Source organism: Phascolarctos cinereus, unplaced genomic scaffold (genome assembly GCF_003287225.1).
Source record: "Phascolarctos cinereus isolate Bilbo 61053 unplaced genomic scaffold, phaCin_HiC Scaffold_5;HRSCAF=322, whole genome shotgun sequence".
Lineage (NCBI taxonomy): Eukaryota > Metazoa > Chordata > Mammalia > Diprotodontia > Phascolarctidae > Phascolarctos > Phascolarctos cinereus.
The window spans coordinates 42,987,710-43,013,107 of NW_027555958.1; the positions used below are offsets into that span (position 1 = coordinate 42,987,710).

The 25,398-nt window shown below is 40.3% G+C and overlaps 1 protein-coding gene across 2 annotated transcripts in view; it reads right to left on the reverse strand.

The window, feature by feature from the left end:
- SNX27 (sorting nexin 27) overlaps window positions 1–25,398 on the reverse strand; it is a 73,724-nt gene that overhangs the window by 12,694 nt on the left and 35,632 nt on the right. For both annotated transcript variants that reach the window (XM_021005271.2, XM_021005267.2), the window contains exons 3-7: window positions 12,429–12,621; window positions 10,780–10,844; window positions 6,197–6,301; window positions 5,037–5,115; window positions 2,016–2,179 (exon numbers count right to left, since the gene is read on the reverse strand). In XM_021005271.2, coding sequence (XP_020860930.1) covers window positions 2,016–2,179; window positions 5,037–5,115; window positions 6,197–6,301; window positions 10,780–10,844; window positions 12,429–12,621 — 606 coding nt within the window. The remainder of the gene's footprint in view (window positions 1–2,015; window positions 2,180–5,036; window positions 5,116–6,196; window positions 6,302–10,779; window positions 10,845–12,428; window positions 12,622–25,398) is intronic.

Genomic DNA, 25,398 nt, shown 5'->3' on the forward strand with positions numbered 1-25,398 from the left:
AGCTTTCAACACTGGTGACCACGCCCCATCCCTACTAGTTAGTCTATACTTTTTGGGGACCAGTCATAGGATCACTGAATAACAGACCATAAAGAAAGGACCATAGAGACCATCTTAACCTATTCCTCTTATCTTACATTTGAGGAAACTGAGTCACCATTCTTCTAGCTTTCGCCTTTCCCTCTGAACTATTCCTTTTTCATCTCCCCCCGCCCTAGTCCTCATTTCCTCTTCCCAAACATTTAGTTAAGGTGTTCTCCGAGAGTCTGTCTTTGCCTGCCTTCTCTTTTCTATTTCTACTCTCTTAATAATCTTGTTCTGTGACATCAACCACAACCTCTATGCAGACAACTCAACTCTGTATTTATCTCTGAGATATCTCTCTTTTGTGCTCCAGATTCAAATCCAAAAGGCATCCAGATGCCTACCTGCCTACCAGCACCCCGAGTAAAATTCAACATGTCCAAACAGGCACTTTATTAATTAATCTCCCTCAACAGGTCTACTCTTCATCATAACTTCATTCATCACGTCAATGTCAACAGCACCGCATCTCATTTTAGTCCCCACTTTTGAGACCTGGGGATCACAGCTTCAACGCTTTCCTCTCCCTAACTGGTGATAAACTGTCAGCTACTAAGTCTTATCAACTCACAATAGCATCTTACTGCCCCCTCTCTGCTCCCGCTGGTACAACCTTAGTCCAGGGCTTTATCATCTGGGTACCTATCCGGACTGCTATAATAGCCTCGTAAAAAGTCTTTCAGCAAAAGACTTGCTTCCCCATCCAAACCTACCTTGCTACTGTTGCCAAAATAATCTTCTTTGTGAACAAATCTGGTTATGTCACACTTCTGTTCAAAGCCTTTCAACTGCTTATCAAGGAGACTTCAAACATTTTTGCCTGGCATTCAGGGTGTCACATTACCTATGTTTAACCCTGTACTTCTTAACACTTTTATCAAAGATTTTAATAAAGGCATAGATGCCAAGCTTCAGTCTTTATTACCAATTGCCTATTGGATATTGCAGGCCAAATGTCCCTGACAATCTTAAATGAGGCTCCCAAAATAAAGGTGATCAGTGGAATCTCTGCATCTGCTGCTCTGCCTGATGGAGCTGGTCTTAACTCCACAAACAAGATGCCCCTCCCAGGATAAGCTCATCACTTCTAATCTCACCATCATGCTGCTAATGGAAGCCTTATGACTCTCCCTCCCTCAGCTTCTTCTCTCCTGTGATTCAACAGCTTGGAAGGCAGAATACCAAGCTCCTCCCAATGCTTTCCTTTAGAGAGGGCAGAAAATTCACACTCTTCACCTCTTGCTCTGCCTGGTCTCTACTCCACGGAACAAGATGCCCCTGGTCCCCCCCGGTTTCTCCCCTGCCTCCTTACTGTATTGTTTCCCCCTCTCCCATTAGATTTTGAAGTTCTTTGAGGGAAGGGACTTTCTTTTTATTATATCTCCAACGCTTAGCATAGTTCCTGGCACATAGCAGGTGCTTAATAAATATTTATTAGATTGGATTCTAGACACTAAAAGTCTATTAATATAGCCAAAAATCAAAAATCAAAATTGGTTTTGTTTCTGCAACATCACACTGCTGACTCCATGAACTTGTAGTCAACTAAGCCTAAAAGTCTTTTTCACAAGATGTTTTCATCCATTCTTTCCCCACACAGTTGATATTAATTACTCTAACCTACTGAGACTGACCTGAAATCCTATTCTATCATGCAAAGTGTCACTAAATAAATTCACTCATCCCACAACATTTATTAAATACCTAAGGTGTGCAGATGTGCAAAGCACTAGGTCAGTTGATGGAGGAGATCTAAAATGTAGATAAGCCATGGTTCTGGCCCTCTGAACTTAGAGCCTAGCATTAGCTATCCTTTGTCATTTGCCAATTGTGATAAACAGGCTGTCAACTAGCCAAAAGACTGAAATTATTATCTACCAATTACAAACGAAAAGAAAGTCTGAGCCAGGCAAGAAGGCCAGTGTACCCACCTGATGGAAGAAGTAGGTAACTGCGAGGTCGTTATCATTCAGAAGAACCTCCTCTTCTGTAGTAAAGAGCCATTTTCGGATAGTCAGGCAGGTGCCTGGCACAGCTGATGTGTAGTTCTGGACATAGAGCTTGTGAGGGAATTCATTGGGAGCCAGCTTACGTACTACAAGGTAGAGAAAAAACACGAAGCTCATAGAACCAGGGGGAAAAGATATAAATTTTCCTGATTCAGACTGCACAGACCAAATTGGGAATGGCAAGCTATTACCCAAATGGGATTAGACTACCAGCACTTCAAGAGCATAAATAAGCATTTGCCTAGACAAATCTGTCTCTCTCATCCTTTCAACTCTTCACAAACTGACTGGCATTCCTTTCTCTGTCACCTGATCAACAGGTGACATGCTAATTAAGTTAACATGCCAATAGCAATAGCTGCCTCCAATTCCTCTCCAGCTAAAATATCTGACCGACTCTTTGGTCAATTACATCCCAGCTGCTGTCTACAGAACATATTTTAAAAAGGCTTTCCTTCATACAGCTAAGTATTTTCAAACTCTCAGGTTTCAATTCTCAACAAGTTATTTTCACTACAGATGGGTGAAAAGTTCTCTACCAAAGTGAATCCTAAAATGCACTCTTCAAAATTACATATCTTCTGAGAATTGCTAATTCCCATGCCTAATAGTATATAAGCAGGAACTGCAAAAACCACTTTTAGTTCCTACAGTGTCTTTCTAAAGAATAGCCAAGAAAATTCCTCCTCGTGATCTGCCTTCATCAAAAGATAAAGAATGAAGTTAAACCCTTTCTATCTGACAACATAAAAAAAGCAAAATCTGGAGAAGAAAAGTAATTTGCCTATAGGACAAAGGCAAGGTTGGGATTAGAATCCAAGTATCCTGGTGCCCCCTTTGGGAGTCTTTTCTTTTTCCCCTTTCAATTCAGTTTGTTTTATTTTCAGTTCCAAATTCTCTCCTTCCTTCTTCCCTCCGCCCTACTCATATTTAGAAGGTAACAAAAGCAAAACCCATTACAAATATGTATAACCACACACAAATTCCTACATCAGTCATGTCCAAAAAAAAGAAAGAAAAGGAAAAAAAAATGAAGACAAAAGAAAGAAAGAGAAAAGAAAAAAAAGATCCTTTAATATGCACTTGGGGTCCATCAATTCTCTATCTGGAGAACAGCAGAATGTTTCATTATGAGTCCCCTGGAATTGTGGTTGAACATTGCGTTGATCAGAGTTACTAAGTTTTGAAAAGCTGATTATCTTTACAATATTGTTGTTATTGTATAAATTGTTCTTCTGTTTCAGCTCACTGAATTTTGCATCAATTTATACAAGCCTTCCCAGGTTTCTCTGAAGTTATCCCCTTCATCATTTCTTACAGCACAATAGTATTCCATCACATTCATTTACTGTAACTTGTTTGGCCGTTCCCCAATTGATAGGCATCCCTTCAGTTTCTGAATCTTTGCCACCACAGAGATACTACAAGTATTTCTTGTACATATGGGTCCTTTTCTTCTTTCTTTGATCTCTTTGGGGTATAGACTTAGTACCTCTTGGGACCTCTTCCTGTCGTGGTGCCCTGCCTCACCCTTCTTTCAGTCTCTGGGCACTAGAATGCTACCTACTGCTGCTAAATTAGTCATGCCCACCATCCCCTCCCTCCCCACACTGATCACGGACCCTTCTGTCCACCTCAAAAGCTGCACTTGGCTAGAATAGTGAAGCTTCCGATCAGAATTCAGTCTGATGCATTTTCGAGATCTTTGTCAAACAGGCGTGTTCAGAGAGCTAAGCTAAAATGCTTCATCTCATACCACCCTGACTCCACCCCTTGGGAGTCTTCATCAAATGATTCTGTCTTCCTTTCTAATAATGCAAATAATTAATCCATGAGCTATCAACTTCCTTGTAATCTTATTCACATGTGTCTCTATAAGAAGTTCAATAGGTCAAACTGATCTAGGGACAGAAAGAGAACAAAATAGCAGGCGGAAAATAAACTTGTTCTAGCTCTGAGACTAGACCACAGGCCTATTTGTTGTTTGTCCTTTGTTCTCGAAGATAGGGAAGGTGATGCCATGATTTGCAAGTGAATTGGATTTCAGTGAGGGAGGGCTGCCAAAGTCACCAGCCTCAACTTTCTCTCCTCCAGAGCCGTCTGGGTCCAGCAGCCAGATACAGATCAGGATGACTGGGGATGGCCTCCACGGGCCTATGTAACTGAAGGATGAAGGATCTAATCAACCAACACCATCCATGCTCTTCCTATCCTCATTCCCGCAATTTCAGTGCTGACACAGAACAGGACCATGCTTAGTAAGAGATCAACGTCATGTAAGAGTGAATCCTCTGACTTCCTTTCCAATGAGTTACTGGGAACCCCTCTTCCCCATCCCATCATACCTTATTACCCACTGGAAGAATGTTTCTGAATGCCTGAACTTCTCAAGAACTTCTTAGGAGGGAGTTTAGGAATCAAGAGTGTTGATTCCTCCACTGCTGAAAAAGTCCCCCCTCCCCCATCCCAATTAAACTTTGTGGAAAAAGCATTTAGAATCCTAATTAAATTTAAAAATTTACTTCTTCTCAGGACTATTCCCATAGAAGAACAAAGATTTAAAATTTTAGTTTGGAGAAAAAAACTAAAGGTAGACACAATGTCCAAAACTGTGCCTAATTCACTCAGGAACAGCAGACAGCATGTAACTGTGCCAGAAAGAAATCAGGCATCTGCCCTAAGATGCTGTAGAATAATCTGTATTTTGAAAGAGGAAGGTAGCAGCAGTGACCTAACACTTCTGAAGCTGCTGCTGAATGACTAAGCCTCAAGGTCTACATGCCTGACAAAGAGGATTCCAAATGATGAGATTTCCTTTACTTTAGGGTCCCACCCCCCCCACTCCACCCCACCCCCTGCCCCAGTAGGTTATTCCAACCTGACAATTTACTAAAAGTTTTGAATCCCAAAGTAAAATACTTCAAAGCAGTTGCTGGTACTTACCAAAGGAGTGATTAATCACCTCAAACAAGGCAAAGTAATTCACGGTCGTGCTGTCCATGCCAACCTTTGCTGCGATAGCCTAAAGCACAAGTGGAAGGACAGGTCAACATGAGGGAAACTCAATCTGGCAATGCTTAGAGTGGGGGTAGGGAAAGCCCTCTGGCCAATACAAAAATTCACAGCTGGAAAAAATTAATTCCTAAACACTGAGGTCACAGAGTTAAGCTTTGTGTGAACACAAGCACAAAATTTTAGCCATTCAACACAAAGCACCTTTTGGCAATGATGATTGTGCTACTAAAACTGCTTTCTTGGTTTTCTAGGTGTCACAGAGTCCCCCAGCTCCCTCACCCCAGCCAGCCTGGCCAAAGTCACAGGTAAGTTCCCTAAGAAATCATCATCAAGCTCCTCATGAAAACGGCGAAATGCTAGGGGCAGGCCTCCTTCTCAGTCAACCTGAATCTGAGCAGAAGGCTAAGGGGGAGGATGTTGCACATCACACACACTGCCTCTCCCCACTCACTTGAACATTCACTCACACCGTTCACGTGCATTTCTAGCTGGGGTGGGGGTAAGGGTGGAATCCGTAACACCACCGAGCTGGCACACTAAGTCCAGGACTCAGGTACAAATGGCAGGGGCGCCATAGTGCTCAAAGTGACGGGCCTAGAGTCTGGAAGACCTGACTCGTACTAGCTGTGTGGCCCTGAGCAAGTCACTTCATCACCTGTTTGCCTCAGTTTTCTCAACTGTAAAAGGGAGATAATGGTACTGCCCTCCCAGAGTTGTTGGGAGGATCACATCAGATAATATTTCTAAAGTGCTTAGCACTAGAATTGGAACAGAGCAGGCACTTTATAAATGTGTATTCCTTCCCCCTCTTTTCCAAGGCTGGCTGTAAGCTGGGGGTCTCAGAAAACAAGGTCCTTGCAGGAGAAACAGTGAAAGAAAGCAAAAGACAGTCTGTAAAAGTGCATATTTGTTGCCGCCTCTTGTCCACAGTATAGGCACAGAACAAGTGTGGTCCCCCAGACAATGTCAGAGATAAAGCTCCTGCCACTAACAAGGTGGGTTCTGCACAACAGTCCCATTCTTACATCCCCAAGGACGGTCACAGGTGTCCTTGGACTGATCTCGGTAACAGCATGAGCTCCATTTACCTGATACACCTGGTCTGTGGTGCTGTTCTTTTTAACTCGGACCGTCACTGTGGTAGCATCTGGCAAAGCCACTCTCAGTTCGACATCAGAGACGCCATTGTAGTTCTGGGGGAAAACAGACAGAGAATGTGTAGCAGCACCATAACTCTCAGCCTGGAGCACGTGAGTTCAACGATAACCTGAACACGTGAGAAACAGTAAACCACCATTCTCCTACACAGAAATAAGGGAAGTCGTAAAGAGAGGAAATGAAGACATGCTAAAAATCAGTAAATGACAAGCCATGAAGGAGTGCCCTTCAAACTATGGCACAATTCAATCTCAAAGGTCCTTGGAGGAGGGGACCTTAAGGAGATAGGTCAGCATGTCTGCCTCCCTCTTAAGTCAGACTACTTGTAAGACCCACAGCCCCGGGGGGGGGGGGGTCTGTTTCCTTTTTCCAATCAGTTCAGAGCCCAACATTAAAGTAAAAAAACCTCCAGAGGGATTGCTTCAACAAATATTGCTGAAATGCCTGGGTGAGACTTGATGAACAGCTAGCCATATGAACCTGCTTGACCATTAAACAGTGGTTCTTTTAAGGGATTAAGAACTGATATTTGCACATCACAAAATGCTTTACAGTTCCCAAAATGCTTCTGTCCATATTATTCCGTTTAAGACTCACAAACAACCCCATGAGATGGATGGGCACTACAAATATTTTTATCTCAATCTGAAGAAACTAAGGAGATTAAGTGACTTACCCACAGACATATGGTTAATAAAGGTCAAAGGCAGGTTTTGAACCCAGTTCATCTCAACTCCAAGCCAAATAATCCATCCACTATTCCACATTGCCTCAAAAAGGTGAATGAACACTCAGAGATCTGAGCCCTTAAAACATCTGTTCTGACAAAGTGTGGGGAGGAATGACAGGGTGCTTGTGCTTGGACTCCAATTTCTCCCTGGCCCCAGAAACACTCTCTTTGGCAGTTTCCCTACATCCCAAACACCCTATCTTTGGCAATGACTCATAAGTAGGTCCATTGAGGCAAACCATCTCTCCCTGTTACAAGAACAAGGTGACCTCTATAGAATTTCCATTGCATTATCTTGTAAATCTTCCGTTGTACTATCGTGTACTGATTCCCACAGTTATCGTGTACAATCCAAGGGTCAAATTACAGACATCAACTCCTCAAGCTATCTTGTCACAGACATAACAGACCAAAAATATACCCCCTTAGGAATCCCCTCCCCAGTTTCCAGTAGTGAATGACGCAGTTGTAAGTTATCACCTAATTAGCATACTTGGCACATAATCTACTACTTTTCCCATTTAAGCTTTAACATCATTCTTGTTAAGTTGCAGGTTCCTTAAGAATCCTTGCCCAGTGAAAAGAGTAATAATAAACTTTTGCCAATTCAACTTAAAGATTGTTAGAGTTTGTAAATTCATTCCAGATGACCCCATCCTATACTCTGGTCCTTGAGGGGTCAAAATCTCTTGGACCTCAACACTATCTTACCCTCCTAAATTCAAAAGGGACCTTTCTCTACTATAGCTTTTAATGATAATCAACAAATTATTCTACAACTCCATCCTTTAGCTTTTTGTTTGTTTTTTGGGGGAAAACAAAGACGGTATGAGTTCCTTAGTGCTTTTTGTAGCATAAATTAATTTCCCTAGGCTTGGCCAGTAAGACTCATTAACTATTAACTCCTTATTTGTATACTATCAAAATGTAAGAGGTAGATTAAACAGAATTCACACTGTCTCACTCTTCCCCTAACAGAGGAACATGGGGAAGATGACACATAACTAATGGGAGGGACAGGAGAGGGGAGGAGGGGGGAGGGAGCAGTGAGTAAGATGGGAGATCACTGAGAGCTGGGGAGGAGAAAGGAAATGCAAGTCTCTTTCTGAAGTGCTCAGAAGGATTCCTTCTCTTCTGGTGCCTCTTCCCCTAACAAAGGCAATGAGGTTGTCCGTAGCCCCAGCTCTCAGAGTTGGCCAGCCCTTCCTAAAAAATGCTTGGAACAGCAAGAAGTAGAACATGCTGAGGCCCACAAGCATATTGTGGGGAATACCAGTACTTTGGAGGAAAAGGAGAAGCCCATTAATGACCAGCCAAAAAGGTCTACCAGCCCAAAGACACTAATATCCCAGTAAAGGGATCAGGCGATCCTTGGAAGCTGACGGTTTACAAGGCTGCAGATAAATGTGGGTACAAGAGGATGTCATGGCAGCCACAGTGGACAGCCGGGAATGACCTGATTTTCTTGCACTGCGATCCCCTTTGCTGGATCCACCCAACGGTCCTTGAACCCCATTCACTGATGCCCCCTACCCTTCCCTGTCAATGTGATTAACATACCAACAAGGGTTGTCCCAGGTCACTATAAAAGGAAAAGGAGGCGAGGCAGGAGGTGGGTTAAGGAACCCACAGAGTACGTAGAATAAAAAGATGGTGTCACTTGGGATGAAGCTAGTGACATCAATAACAGCTCACTATGCTCATTAATTTGGGCTTTCAAAATATAAATGGTAAAAGCCTTCCAAACATGAATACCTACATCACTGAAACAGCAAGTTGCATTTGAAACATAAAACTGATCTGGAGAGTAGATGGGGAAAAAACACTACAGCTTTCAAATAAAGTAAGGAAAATATTAGGAAAAGGGCCAGAAGCTCTTTCAGCTATCCCAATGGAACTAATCTACTGGTAAAATTAGACTAAAACCTTTAAATTCAAAAATTTTTATATTTCTACATTTAGTTTACCTTTTGCCTTCCATTTTTTTCCTTTAAAACCCCAATCCTGTATCAATTGAACTAAGGAAAGGTCTCCTATAAGACCAGGGGGGTCCGAGTCCTCCTAAAGTTAATGTGTGGAAGGGAGGAGCCATGGAAGAGGGGAAGATGTAAACTCTACAGCTACCTCCATCAGAACTGGGGCACAAGCCCCAGAAAGTGCAACCTCTGGTTAGGGAAAGCTGTGAAATGGCTGGAAATAGGGTTCTTCTCTTTTCACCTGTGGTATTCCCTTTTGGCTTCACTCACATTTAGTGAGTGCCTACCCTCAGTATTCTTGAAAAGAGTGCTGCTGGACTCAGAGTCTGGAGTTCACACTAGTTAAGTAAGCCAGGTCACTTACTAAGGATGTGGCCCCCTCAGCATGCTATGTAACCTCTCTGAGCATGTTTATTCATCTATAAAACGACAGAAGAAAGCATCTAATCTGCCTAACATACTACTGGGAAAAGCAAATGACAAAATATTTTGTCAACCTTACAATTTTAACAATTATTACATGAAAGGTATCAAGGTGTAGCAGAAAGGGCTCTGGTCTTGGAGCTCACTGAGTTCTGGATTCAAACCCACCGAACTGGGGATCTTGGGCAAGTCACTTAACACCTTAGAGTCTCTGTTTCCTACCTCAGACACCTGCCTCTCAGGGAAGTTGTGAGAAAAATGCTTTGACACCTTGAAACACTGTATGAAATGGAGTTATAATAGCTAGCGGAGTAGTATAATAGCTAGGAGAGTAGTAGTAAACCAAAAAGGATTGGAACATGACTACGTGCTTACCATTGCAGGAGAGGCCAAAGGAAAGCTTAAGCTACATCCCACACTCACCAACAAGAGCTAACAATCTTGTTGGAGAAATAAGACACATATGGACTTTTGAGGAGTTGGGGAGGGGAAGCACTAGATGAGGGATTATAAGACAATCCCAGTGAGGAAATCCCTCTACCTGGCAGATCAGCACTTGCTCTGCACCTGGGAGCCTCAGAGATTTGCCTGTGGGCATCGAGAGATTAAAGGACTTACCCAAGGACACACAGTCAACATGTGTCAGAGACTGGACTTGAACCTCAGGTCTTCCTGATTCCAAGACCGGCTCTCTATCCACTATGCCACAGCTGCCTCTTAATAAAATAATCAGAAAATATGGAATATACATTCTCCACTAAAATTCCACTCTAAGACTTCATTATGACAAAGGGATGATATTGATTTCAGTGTCTTAAAGGTAATGCCAGTAGAGCACAAGCTTTGGCAGCTATCACCAAGGTGAAAAAGATTTAGGTAGGGGTCATGTAAGGGACTGTGCTTTTGTTGTTCAAAGATCAGCCCAGCAAAGTTAAGACAAGCAAGTCACCAGAAGACTGGCCACCTGATTAATTTTTTGGGGGAGGAAACACAAAAATTCATAAAGGCTGTCTATTAAGAGTTCCATAGATGGATACCCTCACCAATAAAATTACAGGTCTGTTGAAGTACTGCGACGCATGCACAGTGGATGCTAATATACTAAAGTACTGATCAGTGTGGTGAAGAGGATGTCAGTAAAAAAACAAAGTATTGAGTGTGTGATACAGTCACAGAGAGAGGTCTATGTGGTCTACAGTTGTTAAGGAATGCTTCATGGGTGTGGGGCTTGAGGTGAGCCTTGAAGAACAAGCAGGAGACTGATAGCAAAGAGAGGAGACTGGAGTAGTCTGGGGTATTTTTATAGCAATTATTACAATCCAAAACTGTTATCATGAATTTTTTTTTAAAGAGTGGAGAGTCACTGGGGAGGTTGTCAACCTACCTCATCTGACTCCGAGAGGAACTCTTGCATGATGTCACTCTCACCAATGACTCGTATCGAACATACTATGGAACACAAAGACAGAGCTTGGCATGAGGCCCTGAATTCCAAGGGGAAAGAAACCAAGAAGGCACTTGGGTTTGGCTATGAGGCAGCTCTGGGAGCCCCACCTGGGCAGACAGAATTTTAGAGATGGATGTGGAGCTCCCGGTAGACAGAACATAAGCTTATCTATATGGCTTACAGTAGTCCTGAACATAGAGGAAATGAAATTAGCGAAGTCTAACTTTTCTATCCTTTGCTAGCTATTAGTGAGCTAAAACAACAGGGCTCAGAGAAGAGGAAAAACTAATTCAAGACAAAATTGAAAAAAGGAGGCGTGAAATTCAATTTCAGCTATGATCAGGCTGCAGCCAGAGAGCCCTGGGCATTCAGAGCTGCTTTGCACAAGCACACTGGCCGATTAGGTATGCTGTTGAACGTATCCTTTCACCTAACTTTCTCCTCAAAGCGGAAGGAAAATCACTCCATGATTTAAGGAAGATAATTTCCTGACTCACTCTCATGTGGCTGGTAAATTACCCTGATGATTTTATTCTGATTCGATTAGGAAACTGAATTTGCGAGGCTTTTCTATCAATTATAAGGCAGCTCTATGCCTCATTTTAACCCTTTCACATTTCCCAAGAACCTAGTTTAGAGGCTATTCCATTTTAGAAAAATGATAATGGTGACAGAAATTCACCACCTTCTACAGAGATTTTTCCTCTAGGATAACAATTCACTGTAGAAGTAAAAAAGAAAAACCCAAAAGAAAAAATCCCAACTAGGTCAGTTAGTTCTTATACAAGAATAAAAAAAACTACCATTTACTAAGTAAGACTATTATTCTAGCAATTCTTTAACTAATTTCAAAAGAAAATCCAGTACATAGCTAGCAAACTCTGCAACTCCATCTACCACAGTTGCGGGGGCGGGGGGGAGCAGACTGGGACACTAGGACAGGGTGGAAGTGAGGAGTAAAGGGAGGGACACGTTTAAAAAAAAAAAAAAAGCAAAGAACTGCTTTATATGTTGACTGAGGGCAACAAGGGTTCCTCTAACAGCGACCCAACAGTATCTCAAGGATAGCCACTTTTCCCTTGCAGAATCAAACTGTGTATCTGATTGCATGCATATGTGAGTGTTTGTTGGCAAATAATATAACAAAAGTCCTTCATGCATTAAAAACAAATGTGTGTTGTTGTTAAGTATTTGGCAAGCTAATAAAAACACACTATTAATCATACCACCGAGCAGACATTTCAGTCATACTTCAAAGCTCTCATCATTAAATTCAGTTTAGAAATGTGCTACAGCATATATAACCTATATCAAATTGCTTACCATTTTAGAAAGAGGGGAGGGAGGGAAGGAGAAAAATTTGGAACTCAAAATTTGTAAAAATAATGCTAAAAATTGTCTTTATGTACAGTTAGAAAAAAAATAAAATACTATTTAAAAATGTGCTACAGGCTCACATTCACTGGAGGCCACTGCCCACAGTCTAGGGAGCTAGTTATAGAAAGCTCAGCTGGGGTGCATGAAAGCATCAAGGTGACCCCAAGCTATGTGGAAGCTCCAGACGTTTGTCTTGAGAACCATCCTACCTTTCTCCAGGTACTCCTCTAACCCACGACGTCGGGCATCCAACTGCTGTTCTGATAATGAAAACGGCCACTTCCCTGGCAGGCGAGGAAAAGTAAAGTTGGCAAACTCTCGTTTAAGGTTCTGGTGCAGGATTGCAAACTCCCGGTACCGCTTAGAGCACAGCTGCCTTCCCGCCATGTAAACATTGTACACCTGGTCAGAGGAAAGCAAAGGAAAATGCATTTATCACAAAAGCAAAAAAACCAGTCATGTCAGAGTTAGATTGGTATTGGCTACATCCAGCCAACCTAGCACTAGTCACCAACAGCGCTTTCTTTATGAAAGGCAGGCTTCTCCATCCCTTTACAATATGGGAGCAGATCCAATAGCGACAACAAAACCCATGTCAGTGGTCTTTTCTCAGTCCTCGTTTTCCCAGCATTTGACGCTGCCTGACCACCTCCTTTTTGTTTTATTCTTTTTCATCTCTTGGTTTCACAGAATACTATGGGGTTGAGCCAGTACTTCTCAAAGACCATCTACTCCAACCTTTCTAGTAATACTTGTACTTTTCATGGTTCTTTTCCTAGCTCTGATTGTTCCATTTCAATCCCATCCTTTTCCTCCTATTCCCTTAATAAATATGGGCAACCTACAAGGGTCTGCCCTTGGGTCTGTGCTCTCCTAGCTCTAGTCCAACCTGATTGCCTTTACTTCTACAGCTTCAAATCACCTCCATGCACATGAACTTCAAAATCTGTATCCCCAACTTTTTATCTCCCATGAGAGATATACTCCCACATTTCCAACTTTACGCTGAACATCTCCACAAGAATGTGTGTCATGCTGGCAGCTCAAACTCAACACATACAAAACTGAATTCATCACATCCCCACCTATATTTGCTTCTTTTACCTTCTCTGTAGACTGTTGATAATGCCACTACTCTCCAGGTCACCCACACTTAAAACTCTGGAATCCTCTACCACTCTTCCTTCTCCCTAATTCCTCACACCCAATCAGTTCCCAAGTTCTATTAATTCTGATCCTGCAATCTCTCTCACAGTCTCTTCTCTCTTTTAATGCAGACCTTCATCATCTCTTGTCTAGGCCCCCTAACTGGTTTCCCTGCCTCCAGTTCTCTCCCATTCACCCACCCATTCACCCAAGAATCTCCTAAGACCCAGGCCCATAAACCTGGCTCACAGGCCTTCAATGGCTGCCCAAAAAAAACACACAAATGCTGCCAGGCATTTAAGGCTCTCCATAATCTAGCTCTGTTCTAGTCTCCCTGGCATATTTCACACTATTCCCTACAATTCCTCTATATGACTACTAGCCATTCTGATTTAGTCCTGTCCTTCCCCATTCCTCTGGGTTTGCAAAGGCCATTCATTCCTTGTGCTTGGAATGGACTTCCTAACACCTCGCTACCTGTTGAAATCCTTCTGTCCTTCAAGTTCAAATGCCAACTCCAAGATTTCACTGATCTCCCCCAGGCAGAAGTGATCATATCTTCTCTGCAATTTTTCATCCTTCTTGAACTCTTACACAACAATAACAGCTGGCATTTATACAGTGTTTTAAGGCTTATAAAGCATTTACACATACCATCTCAAAACAAAGCCTCCAAACAACCCTGAGAGGTAGATGCCATTATCCCCATTTTACAGATGAGGAAACTGAGGCAGAGGTTAAGTGACTTGTCCAGGGTCACACAGTAAGTGTCTGAGGTAGGATTTGAATTCAAGTTTTCCTGATACCATGTCCAGTGCTCTATCCACTGTGTTACCTCACTGTCTAATCTGTATCATAGATATCTGTCTTCTGTATACAGCTTATCCCTTCACTAGACTATAAGCAATCTGAAGGCAGGGTTATACCATTTCTTAGTATTCCCAAGGTCTACTACAGGGACCTGCATATAGTAGGTACTTAATAAACGTTCATTCTGTTAAATTATATAATACAACATTGCTGATTTTTTTTTTCGGTCTAGTTTGGATGTAATTGTTTTTGAGGCCGTGTTCATATTATGTAAGCTGGAAGAGCAGCAGCCACTCACAGGCCCATTCCAATGTGACTGGCCTGGAAGCTTTGCCATTCCTACTCCACTTCCAGTTCATCCCCCCTTGGGCAGCCCGGCTCCCAGGGCCAGTGTACTATACGGGTGCCAGACTTAGCACAGACACCTGACTGGCCTAGGCCACTACAACTTGGAACTCCCAAGCTCCACAAAATCCACAAGCCTTCATCTCCCCAGCAGCACAGATGAGATGTAACACCGGGCCTAGCATGCATGATTTTTTTAAACAAATATATCAGAATGTACACAACCAAATGAGTGTTACATTCTAGTATGCTACATACTTAACTCTAATCATTAAGGTTCTAAGGATGCCTTGATATTTTTTTAACTGCTTTTTTGAAACCACCAGTTGTGTAGCAGCTTGACTATCTCAAGCAACAGCAAATATTCATTCTTTGGAGGTAAACCCACTTTTTAGAAATGGCCAAGTCAGGTAAATAAAGGCAGGTTGTTCAAGGTTGATAATTCCGTTTTGAGTAAACAACACATTCCTTGAGTGCAAGGAACGTTTTGGTTTTTCCTAGTACCCCTAGCACCTAGCATAGTGCCTGCCACACAGCAGTTACTCAATAGATGCTTGAATTGAAATGACATAATAAGACTTATTTTGTTATATGGCTTATAAACTAGCGCTGGAGACAATTTCAAAAGTTTTAAAAAGTCTTGAGTAATGGCAACATGGTTAAGTATATCACCTCCCAAAACGACTTACTCTGAAAGACATATCTCATTTGGGCATTAAAGTTCTGGTACATTCTTCAAAAAGCCAGACCCATTATTTGATGGTCACAATTCATGTAATAAGAAAGAACTTAATGGTAGCCTGGGAATAGTTTTATCTGAAAGATCATGTAGGAATATTTAGTTCTACCACCTAATTCAATTACTTGAACAATTCTTGAAAATCTCAAAAGATTATACCAACTCCTTTATAGAAGACTATTCTAGAATTTTACAATCCCAACTTTAAACTATAAACTACTCTAATGCATTTCATTTATTAATCCAATCCTTATATGCTTAGTAAAATGTCACTGTGCCACATGTGTTAATGGATGATAAAGGTGGTAGCTATTAAGTTACTGATATTCAAGAAGGCGTAAGTCCTAAAGTCCTCCGTTCCCCAAGAGATTATGGGCATATTTTGGTCAAATTCAAAAAGCAAACCAAGCCTGCCAGTTTTGTCTGAGGGCTATAAGATATTTACTCACGAATCCTGACAAAAGACTTTCAAACAAGAATGCTCCTCAGTTTAAGGATTACCAACTAAGTCACTGAAAGAAGAGATGATCTGTCCTTTACAAAATAATGAGCGCAATCAGACCGAGCTGAGGCCACATCCAAAACCTGATCCTTACATTAGCCTTCTTCACAGCCAGTCCCCTAATGCAACACATACACTTCACAGGCCAGCTGACTACAGAAGGCAACTCAAGCCATCTTCTGTATGAGGCTGGATTCCTCCAGCTGCTAGGATCGTCCCCAAAGTTACCTGCTAATTGTTTTATATGTACCTACATATGAGAAAGTTAGCTTTACTGTTAAAACATAAGATCTTAGCGGAAGAAAATCTGTTTCACTTTTTTCTGTGTCCTCAGCACCTACCCCAGTGCCCAAGCATTTAATAAATGCTTGCTGACTAACATGGACCAAGGCCTCTGACTCCAAATCCAACGCTCTGGCCATTGCACATTTTCTTTCCTGTCTTTACTTTGCTCTAAAATAAAGAAGATGCAAATTGAGGCCTGTTATCAAGTGAACCATTTTTTTTAAAAGCCTTTCACATTTTCCCCTTTGTATCTACAGTACTTAGCACAGTGCATGACACACAATAGGTTGTTTTTGTTCAGGTGTGTCCAACTCCATGTGACCCTGCAGACTTTTTTCCATGGGGTTTTCTTGGCAAAGATACTGGAGTAGTTTGCCACATCCTTCTCCAGGGTGTCCCATTTTACACACTAGGAACTGAGGCAAATAGGGGTTAAGTGACTTGCCCAGGGTCACAGAGCTAGTCATTGTCTGAGGCCGGATTTGAACTCAAATCTTTCTTACTCCAGGACCAATGCTCTATCCACTGTAACACCAATTAATAATAAATGTTTACTGATTCATTCCTCCAATCACATCTTTGTTTCCATTTCCAAAACTAAAGTCAAGTCTAGTTAGCAGCTCTATGTGATGCCCACTTGCACCACTTTTGTAGTATTGGAAATTCTAGCAATTATAAGAAGACAGGAAAAAAAATTAGAGAAACTAATATTAGAAATAAAGAGGTCAAAATAGTAAATCAACTGCTTCAACCAAAAAAAAAATTAAGAGGTGGTGAGTCCAGCAAAATCAGAGGACACAAAGTTAGCCCACAAAATCATCTGCATCCCTACTTAGTAATAATTAAAAAATAATAGAAAAGAAACCCCACTTATAACAACAAAAACCATCAGATATTTGGGAATTAACCTACCTAGAAATATCTTCGTAAGGACAATTCTAAAACTACAATCACCAAAAAAGGGAAGACAAATAAATTCAATGCTTATAAATGGGTCTGATTAACATAGTAAAAATGACAATATTTCCTAAATTTATGTTTTTAATGCAACACCAATCAAGACATCAAATGGCTTTTTCATAGCACTAAATTAAAACATACTGAAATGTATATGGAAAAACAAGTGGAAAAGAAAATCATGGGCAAAATTAAGCAAAAAGCTGATGGAGATGATGTTGTGTTCTCCAGACTTCAAAACATACTACCAAACGAATTATCACAACCGGAAGTGTCAAACATAGCCCACAACATTCCCTAACACAGCTCAACTAGATTAAAATATAACTGGGAAACACTTAACAAAATAAATAAAAATAAAACAGACTATATTGATGTGCGGTTCTCTAGGTCAATCTGTAGCCCACAGGGATCCTTACACAGTTTTGGGTGGCCCCTATTTCTATTTGAACTTTGTATCACTGATCAAAACTATTTTTTTCTGTATCAAAAAAAAAAGGAATGGATATATGGACCAGGACAGATCCACCAAGCCACTAACTAAAGATATACAAAAGCTTGGTTGGCACCTCTCATCAGTGGTATAGAAAGCTGATGGGCAACGGATATAATTTGGGTCTCACAGACTTATGTGAAAAGGGTAGAAGGCAAACATCAAGTGCCTATGCACCATGCACTAGGCACTGTATTACATGCTTTACAAATTTTATCTAATTTGATCCTCACAATAATGCCACGAGGAAGGTGCTGTTATCCTCACATAACAGTTGAGGAAAGTGAGGCAGACAGAAATTGGGTGACTTGCCCAGGGTCATCGAGCTGGTTGGTGCCTGCTACAGGATTTGATCTCAGGTCTTCTGACTCCAGGCCCAGGACTCTGTGCACCATGGCGTCCCCTAGTGCCACTGAGAAGTTAGGACTCTTGCTCACAGGCAATGTGTACCAGAGGAGGACCTTAATCCTGCCTCATGTTCCTGGCTCACGACTGCCTTTCTATTCACTACCTCATCCTACTGCCTTTCTAAAAGAGATTAGAGAAAGTAATGAATCCTTTCTCCAGCTTCTATCTAATCAATATACTTATGGAAATTATTTAGCAAATTGGTGGGAAACAGACTCAGAGCTCCATCTTACACTACATACTCCCAATGAATTGCAGCGGGATGATAGACAAACATATAAAAAGGAAGTTACGAAAAAAGAGAAGAATACAGAACAAAACATTGCTCTTAACTGGAAAGTGGAACAAGTATTTTCAATTCAACAAACAGAATCATTAGGGAAAGATTGCTGACTTGATGAAAATAAAAAATTTCTCAACAAAAACAAAAGAAAAAAAATAAATTGGGGATAATATTTATAGCAAATAAGACAAGTAAATTTGATATCTAAAACATACATATGAGTATCTGTTAAAAAACTGTCAAAGGATATGGACATATACTTTAAGAGAAAACATTAATAAATCACCTGAAAGAATAGTCACCTTCCCTAATAATCAAAGAGATAAATTCAAACAATTCTCTGGTACCACTTCACACCCACCAAATTCACAAAAATAATTAAAAGCAATGCAACCATACTAACTAGTGGGATTGTAGGGGAACAGGTATATCCATTCATTTGCTGTTGAAATTGCAAATTTATAGGATCCTTTTGGAGAAAACTTGGCAGTACAAATAGTTACAAAAATAAACATGCCCCTTTACCCAACAAGCTTGGAAACGTGATTATGCTATCAAAAGCAAAAAGGGGGGAGGGGCCTTTCTGTTTAAAAAAATAATAGTAGCATTAATACGTGGAGATTATGTACTATGTATATTATTGCATATTATATAACATATTACTGTATATAATGACATATTATATATTATGTAATATATATATGAGAGGAAAAAAGTGTGTTTTTGTACAAAAGGTCCTTTTTTTTTTAAGTATTACACAGGTCAGACTCAGGCAAATGTCTCCATATGTACGGAATGGAATGAAGGTGGCCTCTAGAGAGTAGTTCGCTGTGACACAAGATAACAAGAACAGGCCATTGGTCAGCAAACATTACTTAAGCACTTAACTATGTCCCAGGCTGAATTTGGAAAGGGGAGAGAGGCTGCTCCCAATAGCAGTCACTTCCATGTCAAAGTTGCCTGGCAAGGTCAGTCTCCTATATCACATCTTTCCATGGGACACCTGAAATATCTTTGGCCCAAGCTGGGCCACGCAGCTATTGTTCATTTCACCAGCTCCACATTTTCTGGGTCGACATGTACAGAGCTTTGGCTGCTCAATGCCTCAACTCCATCCTCTTCCTTATTTTCAACCCTCCACAGAGGGATCAATCAGGTGTGTAACCTTAAGGCCTGTCCCAATGAGGTCAGCTCTCCTCCTCCTTTCTGCCCAGGTTCACAGGCTGGTATGAATCATCTGTTGGGCTACAATTGATGCTACAATTCCCTGTTCTCCTGTAAGGCCCTAAGGCCACCAGATCCTCATTCTGGTTTGGGAATATTAGTTCCATAATTTTTCTTTCTTAAATAGAAACTACTGATCTTCTGTTTTTACATCAGGAAAACTAATCGATACATCAAAATAGCCTGATGTTATTTGCAATATTTCACGTAGTTATCCCAAGTATATCTCTCTTTTCCCCTCCCCCTCCTAGAAAGCCATCCCATGTGACAAACTTTTTTGTGGACCTCCACAAAGGGAGTAGGTTGAAGGTGTCCTCTCATATCTTTTCATTCAAGACTTGCTTGATGTTTTTAATTTTGCAACATTCACTTTTGACTTTTTGGTGTGTCAATCTTTCCATTTACATTGTTAGAGTCACTGTGTATATTGTTTTCTTGGTTCTGCTTCTTCACTCTGCATTAGTTCATATAGATGTTCCCATGCTTCTCTGTATTCATCACACATTTCTTACAGTGTAGTAATATTCCATTATATTCATGTACCACAATTTGTTTAGCCATTCCCCAGTGAATGGTAATCTACTTTATTTCCAACTGTTTATCACAAAAAGTGCTGTTATGAATATCTTGGTGTATATAGGGACTGTCTTATCAATGGCTTCCTTGTGGTGTAAGCCAAGTAAAAGTCTGATTCAAAGGTCATGGACATTTTAGTCACTTTATTTGAATAATTTCAAATTGCTTTTCAAATCAGTCATATTATTTCACAGCTCCACAACCCCTTCAACATTGAGTATTACCATCTTTGCAAAATTGCAAGGCATGGGGTGAAATCTGAGGGTTGTTTGGACTTCCATTTTTCTTATTAGCGATTTGGGGCATTCTTTCAGATGGTTGTGAATACTTTGCAATTCTTTGGAGAAGTGTGTTCATATCCTTTGACCACTTATAGATTGGAAAATGACTTTTAGACTCATTTATTATTTATTCATTTTTTTTGTTTTTGTGTATCTTAGATACCAATCCCTTATCAGAGAGCTTTGATACAAAGATTCTTTCCCCCATTCAACCACTTTCCTTCTTATCCTAGGTATGTTAATTTTGTCTGTGCAGAATCTTTTTTATTTTCATGTAATCAGTTATCTATAAATTTTTTGTAATTTCCTCTATCTCTTGTTGGATTAAGAATATATGTCCTTCCCATAGAAGTGAGAAGTATTATGATGTTTCTCTTAATATTTTTACGGAATGATATTTAGGTCACATATCTACTTAGACTATATTGTGGAATATAGTGTAAGGTATTGATCTAAACCTAATTTCTTTAGTGTTCTCAGTTTTGTTAGCATATAGCTATTCATAATACGTTTTGATTACTCTTTCTATTCCTTGGTCATTTGTTATTTTACAGATAAATTTTTTTTTTGGTCCTTCAATCAGATTAGCTAAGAGTTTATCAATTTTATTAGTCTTTTCAAAAGACTAGTTTTGTTTTATTGTTTCCATGGGGTTTTTTTTTTTTGCTTTCAATTTACCTAATTCACGTCTAACTTTTAATCTCCTCTTTTGAGGTTATTTTAGGTTTGTTTATTGGCTTTCTAATTTTTTAGAATGCCCATTCAATTCATCAATCCTCTCTTTTTCTACTTCATTAATATGTTTGCAGGAATATGATTTTTCCCAAGGGTTGCTTTAGCTGTATCCCAGAAATTCTAGTATGTTGTTTCATCATTATCATTTTCTTTTACATAGTTATTGTTTCTATGATTTATTCTTTGGCCTACTCACTATTTAGAATTTCACTATTAAGTTTCTGTTTGGCTCTGTATCTTTTGTTTGTGGTCCCTGAACCCATTACTATTTTTATTATATTACAGTTTCTAAAGGATGTATTAACTATTTCTGCCTTTTTGCATTTGTCTGCTGTATCTCTGTGCCCTAAGTACATGGCCAGTTTTTGTAAAAGTTCCATGTGGTACTGAGGAAATGTGTATTTATTTCGCAGTCCTATTTAGAAGGCATCACAAGTCTTCAGCACTAGCTTCTACAGCAATTTGTTCAGCTCCATATCTCCTTTTGTTATATTTCAGTTAAATTTACCTAAAACTGAGACAGATATTGAAGTCTTCTGTCACTATTGTGTTACTGTCTATGTTTTCTTGTAGTTCAGACAGTACTTCCTTTTATGAATTTGGATGCCAAGACATTTGAAAGGTATGAGTTTAAAACTAACAGTGATTTGTCGTCTACGGTTCTTTACAGTAGTTTCCTTGTTTATTCCTTTTTAGTTTTTGAACATTTGCTCTTGCTTTATCAGATTGCATGACAGCAACTCTTGCTTTTTTGTATTTACCTGATGCACGGGAAAAAAAATTTTCCATCCCCTCAGTTTTATTTTGTGCATATCTTTGTTTTTTAAATATTTCTTATAAGCAACAGATCACAGGATTGTGTTTTCTCACCCAATGTCACTGTTTTTCATTTTATTGGATTATTTAATTCATTCACATTTGAAGCCATAAGAGTTTAGTTTATATTTCCTTCCATCTTTCTCTAATATTAGAGTTTTTTTAAGGTATGATATTTTTTCCCCTCTTCCACTGTAAATACAGTACTATGTTGCTTCAGTTACTCTACCTTAAGCTTTTTTAAGGTGGCCCTATTCCCACTGATTCTCTTCTTCCCCCATCCCTGATTCCCCTTCCTCTCGTTACCCCCTTCCCTTTGGGGTTTTGCTTATTAGTTCCTTTTCCTCTCCTGATTTTATCTGGTTATATAATTCTTTCCCCCTCTTTTTTCCTCTCAGTCCCCGTCCTCTTTTACCCTTGAGCTAGTCATTTCATTAGCTTTTTAAATTTCATTTCTGAGCCCCTTTTCAAAAAGAATTTCACTCTATTATCCATCCTTTCCATCTATTTCTAGATGGATACATCACTCTGTGATTTATGACTCCCATAATGAAGTCTCTGATTATGTATCCCACCCATGATCTATACTTTCCCCTGGTTACCTTTTCTTCCCCATTTGCCTCAAAATCTTCTCTTCTGGTGCCTGTCCTCCTAGTTGTCAGCTGTCCCCAAGAATTACCACTCTCTTCCTCCCAAGGTAGGTAAAGTGGACTTTTCAAACACCAAATGCCACCGACCACACCCAGCACAAGGTCCCAATCTCCCTTCACAGACAATCTCTCTTTACCCATAGCAGCATTCATCAGTGGAACTCTCCCATCACCAAGTCAGGCCTCCATCCTTATCTCCACCCCTTTTTCAATCCTTTCCCCTCCCTCCTCAACCTCCCCTGTAAGTTCATCTCTTACTGAGACCACAGGGGTCAACTTGCCCTCACTGTTAGCATTCAATTTGACCTCAGCACATTACACATTCCTCTCTATCCCCCTGTTCTTCTCCCATGTTATAACATAGTCCCACAAAAGGGAAAAAAAAACACATTAATTTACCTGTAGGCAAAGTGTCACCATGCTCTGTACTTAATGCCCCAGGCTCACCTCTTCACTGTTAAACTCCACCAGACTTCTGCCTTCACTCCTCTCTCCTCGAGCACATTTAGAAAGAAGTCTCTTACTGATCTCTCTGGTGTCATTCTGTGGCTGTTGCCAACCTTGGTTACTGCATTTATTTACTCCTGCATTTCTGTTGACTAGGGTGTTTGACAGGCAAGTAATCTCTTCAGTTTTTTATTACTGAGCATCCGTCTCTTCACATTTATAGTCAAGCTCAGGTTTGCAAAGTAGGTAACATCTGGCTGTATCCTGAGTTCCAGTGCTCTTCAGAACACATTCTTTCATTCCCTCCTATGTTTTCTAGTGGAAGCAGAATAGTCTCGTGTTATCTCAATTTCCTTTCCTTTGTATCTGAAGGTCTTTTTCCTGATCACTTGCAGAACTTGTTTCTGAACTGATTTGTTAAATTTAACCACTATTTATCTTGGAGTTAGCAGCCTTTTTTTCCCCTGGAGGTAATCTATTTTGGTATTTGTTTTTATGTTCAAAAACTCTGAACAATTCCCCTCCATTTTCTAGATTATAGTGTTATGGTCTTTTGTCCTATTGGGTTCTTCTGCGAGATCGTTAGGTTGTCTCTGTGTATCCTATCTTCAAGATCAGCATATTTTGCTTACATAGCCAGCATATTTTCTTTTAATGGTATTGTTTTTTGCTTCACTTCTTCTAGATTGTCCTTCATTTTTGTATATTTACATTCCTAATCTAGTGTTTTCTCTTTTTGTTTCTTTGGTGAACTTTGCCGTCACAAATTTTAGTTTTTTTCTTCCACTCATTATTTTTGCTGTACAGGTCATAAATTCTGCCTTCATGATTCTATTTATCTTTTGAACCACTCAGTTGTGTTTGTGCAGGCTGTGGTTCCATGTTCTCACGTTCCACAGGGTCCTCTCTTTCATCAAGTGCTCAATCATTTTCCTTTGTATTTCCTTTGCAGTATTTATTCACTGATATGTAAACTCACTGATTAGATCTGGAGGCCACATTTCCTTCTGCTGTTAATGTTTTCCTTGTTGGGCTCATCTGCAAGGTCTTCAAGTTTTCTTCTTGAGATCTTTGGTAATTTCAATTTTCCCCCCTTTTGCTCACTTTGCAACTATCTCCGTTTTGATGGTGGTTTCCTTGAAGGCTGGATCTCAAAACATCTCAACCTCCTCCGATGTTTGGCATTTCACAGTTGACCAGTCTAGGTCTCTGTCCCAAGTGACTTAAAGGAAAGAACCGGCCCTAGCTGGACACACTCCCTCCCTTCCTCAGTTCTGTGTCCTGGCACTGACAGTTCAGAAAGTTGCTGCCCTGGCTGCTATAGGGCTGTTTGCCCCAGCACTGGCAGTTCAGAGCTTTGCAGCAGTGCTGACTACCACTGCCTCCAGCAGTGATAGTCAGGAGAGCTGCCAGGATAGCTGGCTGTCACAGCCTGAGTAACTTCTTTCACCTGGAGCTTCTCCCCTTTTGTTCTGATCCTTCTTTTAGAACATGACTAATGTGGAAATGTTTAACATGACTGCACATGTATAACCTACATCAAATTGCTTGCTATCCTGGGGAAGGGAGAGGAGAGGAAGAAAAATTTGGAACTTAAAATTTTACAAAAACGCATGCTAAAAACTATCTTTATATGTAATCTGAAAAACAATAAAATACTATTACGGAAAGAAACTTCTACCTGGAGTTGGGGTCTCCATAGTACTGGAAAGTAGGGGAACCAGAGTGGGGGGTTAGGTTTTGCTGCAAGCTCATGTGTTGGGTCTTTATGTCTACTACTGCAGCCTTGGTGCCAAGTAGCATGAGAAGTTGGAGATAGGTACTCAGTGAGATGAAATTAGGTATCAATTCACACCTTTTTTTTTTAAACCTTCTTTTTGGATTCTAGGTATCTCAGACTATGGAGACAACTGAAGCTGTTTATCTTTGGCACATACTTTCTGTCCTGGAATGGTTCAAGAGGTGCTGAATCAGAGAAAATGTACAGTACGACAGCTTGTTGCTCAAATGACCAGTGGTTCCCTGTTTCACAAAGTCTAGTTTTTTTCATTTTTTTTATGGTGGCTGTCCTCCCCACTTACATCATTGTAGCCTTTGAAGACACACACCTATTTCCTAGCTCTACTGACTTTACTTTGTATCATTCTTACAAATCTTTCTACATTTTTTTATTTATCACTTATTTCTTAATACACAATCATTATTCCTTACTGCATAATAATATGCCACAACATTTACATAATTTGTTTGGCTACTCCCCAATTGACAGTTATCAACTTTATTTCCAGTTTGACCCTCAAAAGTGCTACTATACATATCTTTGCATCTACAAAACCTTTCTTTTTGTCAATGATCTCCCTGTAGCATTTTGAGGACCCATCTTTCTTTCCCCAGCACTACTGCTGCCATGCAGACAAAGTCTATAGGCAAACCTGTACCCTGACTTGCAAGGCCAGAATCATGGGATCCCATTCTATGCAAC